The 11,572-nt window shown below is 34.8% G+C and overlaps 1 protein-coding gene across 2 annotated transcripts; it reads right to left on the bottom strand.

The window, feature by feature from the left end:
* Positions 1 to 5,852: 5,852 nt before the first annotated feature.
* Positions 5,853 to 11,218, bottom strand: LOC122041328 (transmembrane protein 87B-like). Of its 2 annotated transcripts, none has more exons than XM_042600968.1 (5): positions 10,807 to 11,218; positions 7,712 to 8,648; positions 7,464 to 7,559; positions 6,323 to 6,459; positions 5,853 to 6,262 (listed from the first exon to the last, which is right to left on the bottom strand). In XM_042600968.1, the coding sequence occupies exons 1-5, from the start codon at positions 11,010 to 11,012 to the stop codon at positions 6,091 to 6,093; spliced, it is 1,548 nt and encodes a 515-aa protein (XP_042456902.1). In that variant the 5' UTR covers positions 11,013 to 11,218; the 3' UTR covers positions 5,853 to 6,090. The 2 variants fall into 2 exon arrangements, with proteins under 2 accessions (XP_042456902.1, XP_042456903.1); XM_042600969.1 differs by having other exon boundaries at positions 7,712 to 8,624.
* Between the last annotated feature and the right edge of the window lie 354 nt (positions 11,219 to 11,572).

The following is an 11,572-nucleotide window of genomic DNA, read 5'->3' as shown; positions in this document are numbered from 1 at the left end:
GGTGAATTTTCTATGAATTATTTATCCAAATATAAACTTTAATATTAAAAATTCTTAAAAAGTTATTTTTTTGAAAATTTATTTTATTTTTGCAAAGATACTTTCTATGATACATATTTAGAAAACTTTTCAAGATTTTTCGAACTTAAAAACTATTTTTAAGATTTTTTTTCAAAAATACACCCTTGTGTAAAAAATATTTTATTTCTACTTAAATCAATTTAATAATTTAGTAAAATTTTTTTACAGCCTTGATTATGTCTGTTTTACCGCTATAAACTTTTTTAAAATTTTTCTACGATTAAAAATATTTTTCAAAATTATTCTTTTAAAAAATAATATATAAATTATAAAAATCTAGATTTTTGAAATTTAAACTTAATGATTTCTTGATAAATGATAATCACTTTATTTTTATACCTTAAACTCCATTTTAAACTTTTTTCAAGTTATTTTTATGATATAGTCCATTTTTAATGTGATTAAAGGGGGAGATTTAGAGATTAAGTCTAACGGGAGGGTACATTTTTTTTAAAAATCAGGTACTTGCTTTTTTTTGTTAATTGGTTTTGGTATACCCTAACTTAACTTGGGGTTGCTCAAATCAAAAAGGAGGAGATTCTAAGTACCCCGTGATGTGATCAACCAAGTCAAGTTAGGTCATATTGTAGTTTGATACCCTATGTCTGAGTGTGCAGGAACTTAGGAGCACAGGAGGTCGAGCGAAAGACGCACCTAGCGAGAAGAATGGAATGAGAGAGAGTCGACAAACTCGATGCGTCCAAGGGACGAGGCACTGCGGAAGAGTAAGCTGGCGGACGAGAAGGAGGCATGCGACGTTTCTGAGGGACGAGAAGTCGAAGCGAAAGGTTGCTCGAGAAGATCGAAAAATGGGTCGAATGAGCCCTATTTTCGATGGCCGAAATCACCCAAGCGAGCGAGGCCGGAACAAAAGACCCGAACAAAAAGTCAACTTCAAGTTGATTGGAGTCTGGGTCTCGGAGCCATTCCGGGCGCCAGGAGTCTGGGTCTCGGAGCCATTCCGGGCGCCAGGAGTCTGGGAGCCCGGAGCTACTCCGGGCGCCTTGGTGACGCACCCCTATGCAAAAGCGGTCCGAGCCCCCGGAACCCTTCCAGGCGCTCGGACCACAGATTTTATCCAGATCAGTTGCGATGTGATCCATTGCGACGTGAATAAAGTTTTATCCACGTCTAGGCACTTGGAATCCTTTCAGGTGCCCCGATTAGGGTTATAAATATAGACCTAATCCTAGTAGCTAAATACAATACTTGTAAACGATCTACTTTTAATTTAACTTTGTAATTAAGTGCTTTAACTGCTGTAAGAGGCTTCTTCGCTTGAAGGAGACTTTAGTGGACTTTCAACGTCTTGGATTAGCAATCTTCTGATTACAAATCAAGTAAAATCTCTGTGCCTCTTTCTCTTGTTAATTTACTTGTTATTTCCTTTTTACAAGTGTTTATGTTGATAAAGCTATAAGTCGAGAAAGGTATTCATTTTTTTATTTCAGGCTATTGACCCCCTCTAGCCGCCCGCAAGGGACCAACAAGGACTTCCTTACCAATGTACGATCCTCCTTGATCCACTTGAACTTTACTTGCCAATGTGCGGTCCTCCCTGACCCACTTGAATTTTCCTTTTACCTAACTCTCGAGTTAGGACTTGCCTTTTCAATGTACGATCCTCCTTAATCCACTTGGACTTTTCTTATCAACATGCGGTCCTCCCTGACCCACTTGAATTTTCCCTTTGCCTAACCCTCGAGTTAGGACTTGTCTTACTTAACCTCCAGTTAAGACTTTACTAGTCAAGTACCGGTTATCCTTGACCTACTTGACCTTTCTCACATATTGTCCATAACATATTGCCTAAATATCGAAACTCAAGCTCAAATCCACTCGAGCTTAGTCAAACTAGTCAACCTTGATCCGAGAAATGATTGCATCAACAATCTCTCAACAAATCTTACTTAGAGAAGTAAACCACTATGTTACAAGTAGATCTTCAAGAAGAAAATTAAATCAGATGACACAATTGATAAATACAAGGCTAAATGGGTAATTAAAGGTTATAGATAAGAGAATGTCTTGATTGCTTTGATACATATTTTTTGATGTTGAAAATAACTTCCATTAGAGTATTGTTGGCTATCGCCGCTCTATGAAATCTAAAAATATATCATATGGATGTAAATACAGCTTTTCTAAATGGAAATTCAAAAGAGAAAATATACATGGAACAACTTGAAAGGTTTCCTATGTCAGGGCAGGAAAACAAGGTTTGTAGATTTGTGAAGTAGTTTAATGGCTTAAAACAAGCACCCAAGAAATGACATAATAAATTTAATAATGTCATAAAGGAAAATAGATTTAAGATTAATGAATATGATAAATATGTTTATATCAAAGCTAAAGAGAATGATTATATTATCTTGTACCTATATCTAGATGACATATTTATCATTAGGAGTAATGATAATATAATCAAATCTACTAAAGATATATTGAACTCAAGATTTGACTTGAAGGGCATGAGTTTAACTAATGTGATTTTAGGAATCAAAATTCTTAAAACACTAGAAGGACTTATTCTTAGTCAGTTTCATTATGTGGATAAGATTCTTGAAAAATTTATAAAGGGTGATATTGTGTTAGCACAAACACCAATAGATATGAATCAATATCTATTGAAGAATTAGGGGAAATTATCTCTCAGATAAAGTATTCTAAATTGATCATAAGTCTGAATTACTTGATGAGTTGTATATAACCAAACTTAGCCTACGCAGTAAGTAAAATGATTAGATATACAAGAAATCTCCGGTGTTGAGCACTAGAAAGTGATAATGAGATATGTATTCACTTTGGGAAGTCCAGATATTTCTAAGCAAACTATCATAACCAGATCCACAATAAAATCTGAGTTTGTAGTTCTTGACAAATGTAATGAAAAGGCTGAATGACTACGACAATTCTTAGAAGATGTTCTCAGAAGGCTGAAACATGTGTTGACAATTTGTATATATTATGATAGTCAATTAACAATTGATCAGGCACAAAACCATTTGTATAATGGTAAGTCTAGATATATATGTCGTAAACATAATACCATTAGACAACTACTCTCAACATGAATTATCATTGTTAATTATGTGAAGTCAAAGGATAACTTAGCAGATATGTTAACCAAAGAGTTAAACAGAGAGTTAGTTGCAAGCTCATTACGCGGAATAAATTTGATGCCGATGAGAAATGTTGGTGCAAAGGAAATTCAACCTATACAGACTAGAGATCCCAAGAGCTAAGTTTAAATGGATAACCTAACTACACTGATAAAATTATTCACTGTGGGGGGAATGACCCAATGGTTCAGTGAAAGATGGAGGTTAAACATAAGACTTTTAGGGAGTGTTTAGGAGAGCTTTTGTTTATTAAAAGTGATTCTTATAGAGATTATTTTGAAATTAGTGAGAAGCTAAAATATGGAGTGTTTGGAAATAGAAGTCAAAAGCTAATACAAGGTAAAATTGGAGTATTTGATAAATAATTACTTCCAAACTTAATTTTTAGTTAAATGACAATAAATTAATCTTTTTTAACTATTTAAATATAATTTTGATACACTATTTGTTTATATAATTATTATTATATTTTACATATTGTATCAAAAATACTTTTTTATAAGGAAAAATATATAAACTTAATAAAAATAAAAAAAATTAAAATTAAAATTAAAATGATAAAATTCATATAAATACACAAAAATATGTATAAAAATTCTAGAAATACAAATTATATAAAATACTATTTAAAAATAAACATCACGGAAGTGTGGTAATAATTATGCAAAATGATAAATTTATTAAGGTTAAACATATAGTAACAATTCTGTAAAATAATAAATTTATTAAGAATATAAATGTCAACTTTTAATTTTAGACTATAAATAAAAAAGCAGAAGTAAGAAAAAACATCAAATTCTTGCTTCCACCTTTTGAGTAAAAGTTATAGAAGCTGAAGCTGGAATTTACATTCACAAACACTCAAAAGTGCTTTTTCATGTAATTAGAATCTAAGAAGCGCTTAGTTGAAGCTTTACCAAACACTTCCTTAATGATCCAGTGGAGTAATGTGGAATACTCTTAAGAGATCACCTATATGAAAAAGAAGTTGAATTGTTTCGAAGAGAATTGGAGGCACAATTCTTAGAACTTCTCACATAACCAGGTATATTCATGGTCAAGAACAAAACACACTCATGAGAACTGAGTTATATCAGGGAGAGTCTTGTAGAGATATGTCAATGCTTACACAGACGACAAAACAATTCAAGGACATCGTGTCTATTGTTAGGCGGTAAGCAAACATATCTTCATAATGGAATGTTCAAAAAGTAAAACCTACATGTCCTATAATGGACTCAATTGTTGAATGTTATCACATACTCTGTTTTCATTCATGTGAGGGATTGTTAAATATATGTGAATAGAAAAGAAGTGGAGAGAAAAAAAGCTCCATTGTAAATGAAACTTTAGTCCTACATTGAAAATTTTAAAGTATATTAGTTGGTTTATATTGTTTATAAGCATTGTAGTTGTGAACAAATACATGAGAAGATGCTTTCTCTCATATGTGGGTGTGTAGGGGTGTAAATCTAAAGTTTGAATTTACATTGAACTAAGTTGACTTGTAAAATCATTTTTTGAAAAACAAAAACATATAATTTTCTGGAAAATAAAAATGTAAACCAACCAAACGTTACCCTCAGTCATCTCAAGCATTTCTTCCTTCTCTACGGGACAACATGAGTTTGTCAGCTCGGGTAGATCTGAAATTAATTTTTAAAATAAATTTCAATTCAATAATTATTTCTGTAATCTTCCGTAAGTAATTTTCATCGTGAAAGATTGTTTATCAGTATGCATGTGAGGTCAGGCCTTAATAGGAATCTCCATAATCATCTACCAGAAAGTACAGTACTTATTTATTGTCGATAAGCACTAAGAAAACCTGGAGACCATTTTTTGCAACAAAGGTAGGCCTTCCTTCTGTTGCTTCTCGCTGGATTTTGCGAGCATAGTTAAGCGGTTGTGCAGTGTAAATTAAACTATAAATACGACAAACAGCCTTCAGACAAGTAGCAATTTATTCAGGTTTATAGATCGACAATCGCGCATGGAGACAAAGTTCGACAAAACCCTAGTAGAAAGAATAGAAAGAAAATAATGAAAAACAATAATCGATGTGAAATAGTGAGATTTTATAGTTGGAACTTAGAGATCGATTTCTATTTTATTAAATTCTTATTTTTTTTAAATATTTCTAAGGTTAAATCTAGTTTAGTTCCATCTCACACAATTAATTTACTGAAATAATTTATTTTAAAAATAATAGAGATAAATACATATTTAATCTAATTGATTTTTTTTTTCAAAATAATTTAATTTGGTTAATTTAATCTATTCAATTTATTTGATAAAATAGTTAAACAAAGAAATTGATTTAATCTATTGACTTTTATCTCTTCATTAGTTGGGTTTTCATGCATTCCTGACGTACGGATTTATTTCAAATTTATCATTTTACTGGAGGAAAATGACAAGATAAATTCGGAGTTCATAACTATTTTAGAATTAATAGGAAAACATATTTTCGTCATAAAATACTTAATTCATGGTTGATTAAATGGTAACTTAAAATTTTAAAATAAATCATTTTTATAGGAAAAAAGATAAACACATTTTATTTAAAGAAATACATAACAATAATTTTGCAAATTCTATGAAAGTCGACGTAAATATATATTAGAAAAAAAAAATAGGCGGAGCACATTGAATAAACAACCTGTACAACAACTTCAAAATAACACCATAATGTTTCCAATTTTTAAGTTCCATCCTATTTCAACAACTCTTCACAGCATGCCGGTAACCGAAAAAAGCAACAAACACACTCGAAGAACAAATCGATCTTCCATGCGATGAGTCTGATATTTGGCTTCGTGGACATTCTCCGACGCTGAGGATTTCTCCGACGGATGCAGCGTAGATGTACAAAAGAAGAAGGAAGCTACGACTGCTTGTCCTCTTCCACATTGTCTTCAAGAGTGAATGTGTCTCCGTCATCCACACCCCTCTCTTTCCTATCAATCCTTACCAATCCAATGTTGGCGTCCAGAGTGCCTTTCGTAAGAACTTGGGCTTCTTCGTCGTCCTCGCCAGCTTCGCCGGAATAAGTATACCTGTCGAAGAGTAAAGGTTAGTATCGGACAACTTGCTTCTTGTAAGCAGAAGTCTCCCACCTTTGAGAGCTCTGGGACGGCGCCCACAAGTAGCACATGATGCAGAGAAGCAGCAAAGATTGAACGTCCCAGAAGGCAGTGATGATCCACGCACTCTGCCATCGCTCGCTGAAAGGATCTGTAGCTTTGAAATAAACCTGTAGGAAAGGGAAAGTTAGGACAAGATTGTACGCAAAACTCTGCTAATTCAGTAGCATTTAGTTTATGTCAAATGCAATAGCTACTTCTTTAGTACCAAGAGATGATTTTTAAGTAGATAAGTTGTAGTAGTCGCCTTGTATTTGTATATCATAAGAAAATGGAACTAGGAGGTTAAATGCAGCACAGCATGGTAGATAATCAGTTTGCGCACTCTAATCATTTAATATGATTGATCGGAAATAATATGGAAAAAAAGATTGAATGGTTGAGAGAGATGTTTGACATAAAATACAAACAGAATTATTGAAATGGAAAAAAACGTTAGGTGTTCTTAGTGAACGTACCTTTAAAATTTAAAAGGAAGTTCTATAGAATAGTGATTAGACTTACTATATTATATGAAGATAAATGTTGAGCTATGACTCGAACACACGAGCAAAAGATAAAAGTCATAGAGATTATGATGTTAAGTGGATGTACGAATATAGAAGTTGAACAAGATAAGAATGAGAACATCGAAATTTCACTTGGAAAAACTCCAAGAAACTCGTTTAAGTAATTCAAACAAATACTTAGACGACCAATAAAAACTATGACAAATATACATATTAAACGATGAAGAGGAAGATCAAAGAATACTTGGTTAATAACAACAAACCAGGATAACATTTATTTAAATATAAATGATGATATAATAGATGATAAAATCCAATATAATATGAGGATCTATATAGCTAACTACACTTGGTGGGATAAAATTTGATTGTCGTTGTTGTTGTTGATTAGAATCATATGCAAAAATATATATATATATATATATATATATATATATATAAACTGATCAAATGGTTGTTTTATCCCTTTGTCCTCGTTCTCAAGTGCATCAAGAACAAGAGAGAGTACTTAGTCGCAAGTAGGGGAAAAAAGATGCTGAACTACCATAAACAAGTAATAATTTTAGGCATATCATAGTCTAAAAAAGTTAGCATGGAGTAGGTACCTCATATCCTATCCAAGCAACCGAAGCAATCACCGTAACAGCCAATGCATTCGTAAACTTCCTGTATATATCTAGCTTAACTGTACTCCTCCGAGCCTGGACAGAAGCAAAGTAGAACCATTTCAGTAACTTAAGTGTGGTATCGTTGTTTTTTAGGAAGTGAAGTTTTTGAATCGGAAAACAGTGCACATTAGACAACACTGAAGTTTGGTAAAGCTAAACACTCTAACTGGTCTAGTTTTTTGTACCTGTAGCTTCTCTAATGTCCGTGAAAGCGAAGTAAAGATCCATAGAATCAAGAAAGCATCCAGAAATGCATTTGGAAGGACAAGAAACAGTCTCGCTTTTCCTGAAATGTCATTTATTGCCCCAACATTTTCAGTAATGCTGAGTAACTCTGATGCCAAAAAGTATGTTACTCCAAGCAAGAGCACCTTTGAGGTAAGACCTCCCAATGTCGGCCGAACAACACCATATCCCATAGAAACTATCAGAATAAGAAGACGTGACACGGTCTTTCTGACTGCTCCAACAGTGACAACCCAAGTCGTTATTCCTACAGGTCTTATACCAGTGACATTGAAATTTAAGTACTCAAAGTACCAAAGAGTCATTTCAAACAGGCCGAGAGCAATCACTGACAAGATGCAATTCTGGAGAGGTAAAATATCCCTCCAGAACCTAACATACTGAGAAAACCAAATGAAGCTGAGCACCAAATAGGCCAGAGACATGAACATGTAGAAGTTCATCAACGATGACATCCTTCCGGGCAAATACCCATCAGGATTTTTCCAGATTGTCTTCCCACTCATTGTAAGTCCTCTTAATTTAGGATCGCAAGAGATGAAGAACAAGTTATACATTCCAGTCTTTGTTATATTAACCTGATTAGGATCCAGTTTTGTGGATATATAATCTGCATTGAAGTGTGTACTGAGTATAACTGGCCATTCTGGATCCACAGAAGATGGTCTTCTGATGACCTCACCTTGTTTGCACCCTTCAAGCTTAGCAAGATCAGGGGTGCAACATATGGACCTCTGTCCACCATATGCAGATCCACCGATATTATCACGATCAGCTGCATCAAATATAATTGCCTGGACTAATCCTGTGCTGTGCTCCATCTTTGAATGTTGCTGAGCTGATTCCTTGCTCCTTGAAAATGTTATGTTCTCAAATCTGTCAACAATCAATCAACTAAATAAAAGAGATAAATCTACCAGTTCAAGTGGAATCATAATCAAAGAAGTTTAACAAGAACTTCTAAAATATTAGAAAAATATGAGCACTAAGTTAAAGTCATGGAGGAAGGAAGAGAGAGGGAAACAAGGAAAAGGAAGGAGAGGTGAGGAGCAAAAAGTTGATTACTTGGGTACAGAAAAGAGGAAGAGGGGAAGGGGATGAGGACAAGTAAAATCACCCGATTAGCTTCTCCCCTTCCTTATTTAGTGTTGCACTCCGAGGCTCTTGCACTCCCAACCTCTGCCACAGCCTCAACCACTGCTAATTATGACTTAAGCCATGTCTCACATGGCTTCCACCATTGCCCCCTTGTCAAATGGCCTAACTAAGGAAGGCTTGCCTCTGGCCAAACTCAACCCTTGGGGTTCCAACTCTGAGACTTATAATGGCCTAGGCCACCATTACCACTGCAACCTTGACCATTTTCTATAGCTATCTGACTTCACTGGTCCATCACCTTCTATGCTCAATTTTCTCACCTCTGCTTTGGTCAAGAAAATCAATCAACTGATGGCTTTGATCTTAATTAAGCTTGTCGCCTCCTTCACCTTGACTTCAACTGTGGAGGAGAGAGAAAGTATGAGCTCTCACTAGGAGTGTCATTGACTCTTCCAATATTTCCCACTTTGTACCTCCACTATGTGAAGTTTTTGGGTCGAAGCATTTGGGGACAAAATGGCTTCTGCAGAAACGACGATGGATCCCTTCCTGCCAACTTCTTCCAAAGCAATTGAAGGAAAGGGATAGCTCAATGCCTCGGAACTTCTACCTCACCATGGAAGCCCTTACCATCATCTAGAGTAAGGTGAGCCTTAAGGACTTCAGAAATATCTGTGTAATCAGAGTATTAACCAAATTTATGTATTTTTATCTTATACAAAGCATTTTAAGTAACTTGCCATTAATAAAGGATCAAGATTTAGTACACATTGCAGCATAAAAAGATGAAGCTTTTACTAAGCATTTTTTAGTAATCCATGGCCGACAATGAATCTTCTTTGCAACAGAGTTATCATGAACAATTGAATGGCCATCGTAACCAATTATTCTAATCATCTTTGTGGTCTCCTTCAGAACATCACACCTTAAGTGTGAATCACGTCGCCCCACCTTACACATGACTTGTAGATCTGGATACTAATAGAAACAGTGATATATTTTTGTTATCTGAAACATTAGTACTTGTGGGGGACTAAAGTTCCATCTAATCGTTGTTGATAATAATTAGAAAGATATTGATATATCCCTCGTTACCTAAACATTATAGTTTGAGTTAATTTCAACAAAGGTGAAGGCTCTTGATGATTTCAATCATAATTTAAGAAAGCAAATCACTAACTTCAGTGCATGGGCATCTTATTTATGTTCTCTTGAACAAAATCCTAGTACCATAGCTGTTAGCATGATAAACAAAAACCTTGTATCTGCCGTAATCCCAAGTTAAATTGAATACTTTCCTAGCTGACCTTAGATATCAAGACAAACGCTACCCAGAGAACTTGGATTATTACCTCAATTATTCATCTTTTGTATTCTCATGATAAACATAAGAGAGTTGTTCATTCCTCTACTTAAATATAATATCTGTTGAAGTATATTATAAATATGTAAAATTCATAAGCAAACCGATACTTTGATCTCTATCTATAGCACAAGTAAGTGATTGATCCATCTAGAATTAAACAAAAGTTATGTGACAAGCTACGAAAGTGAATTAGCCTTTCAAACTCTCTCTAACAGCATGACATAGGTCTCTGCAGGTGGTGAAATATCCCAATAATGAAACAATGCAAAAGCGAGCAGCACTAAAAGCTAAGTAAACTCCAGTCAAACTGGTATTTTGCAATCCCAACCGCTTTCAATCTACAAAAATCTATGAACCCTAACTTCTGATAGATCACAGAAGATCCACAGTAACTTCTGGCGACAAATGCCCAATACACAAGGAAGGAAACGTGCTAGGAGCTAAAAATGACCGGTTTCATTAAAATCACGTCTAAAAATAGAATTTGCAGCCGGATCCTCACAATGCAATTCAACCACGAGAAAAACCAAGTCACGAAGCAGCTGAAGAATAAAGAAATATAGTAGTTACTTGATGTAAGCCCGACCATCTCCGATCCGTAGGGGACCAAGGGCGTCGAGGCGGGACGCGACGATGCCCTCGCTGCCGCCGGAGAGGAGGAGCGCGTTCCCTACCTCCCTGAAGGGCTCGAGGTCGTAGGCATGGATCGAGGCCTCCGTCCCCAAGGTCACCGCTGCGGCGACGAGGAGCACGGCGATTGGGGCCACCAGATCCATAGCTGGATATCGGAGAAGAGAAAGGAGGCTGGAGAGATCTCGCCAAGAGAGCGAGCGGAAACAGGGAGAGAGATGAGATGCTTCTTCAGAAAGGGACCCACACGAGGAGACCACAGAAGAGAAGAGAAGGGTATTCTAAATTGGTTACTTAATCCTAATGATCGATCCTCTTTCCTCATATTTTCGTCTCCTCGCATTTCTTTATCAATCAGACCAGTTCAGTATGGTTGCGCGCTCCAATTGAAAGAAATTTTTTTACAAATATATCTTAATTAAAGATCAACCTGCGGATGACTCTAATTCAGTGAATTTGATTTTAAATTTTATTATTTGATTAAATTGAATAGACCGAAAAAATTAAACTTTTAATCAAATTGAATTTTTAAATTATGTTTTTAGGTTACAATCAAATTTTATTAAATAAAAATTTTAATTAAAAAAAATTGATTAATTCGATTAGCTCTGTATGTTTTTACTAAATTAATCGATATTTTAACCATCCAACCTATTTGATTATTTCAAACATTAAATGGGTTCGGTTAATTTGACCAGACAAAAAA

The sequence above is a fragment of the Zingiber officinale genome, chromosome 2A (assembly GCF_018446385.1).
Source record: "Zingiber officinale cultivar Zhangliang chromosome 2A, Zo_v1.1, whole genome shotgun sequence".
In the NCBI taxonomy this organism is placed as follows: Eukaryota; Viridiplantae; Streptophyta; class Magnoliopsida; order Zingiberales; family Zingiberaceae; genus Zingiber; species Zingiber officinale.
This window is presented reverse-complemented; position numbering and strand designations above follow the sequence as displayed.

What these genes read in the sequence shown, in the direction of transcription:
- LOC122041328 (XM_042600968.1), bottom strand. Translation starts at nt 11,012, where the DNA reads ATGGATCTGGTGGCCCCAATCGCCGTGCTCCTCGTCGCCGCAGCGGTG. An exon ending in GGACATTAGAGAAGCTACAG is followed by an intron (nt 7,560 to 7,711) that starts GTACAAAAAACT and finishes GCTTCTGTCCAG; the next exon opens with GCTCGGAGGAGTACAGTTAA. An exon ending in CCGTCCCAGAGCTCTCAAAG is followed by an intron (nt 6,263 to 6,322) that starts GTGGGAGACTTC and finishes ACTCTTCGACAG; the next exon opens with GTATACTTATTCCGGCGAAG.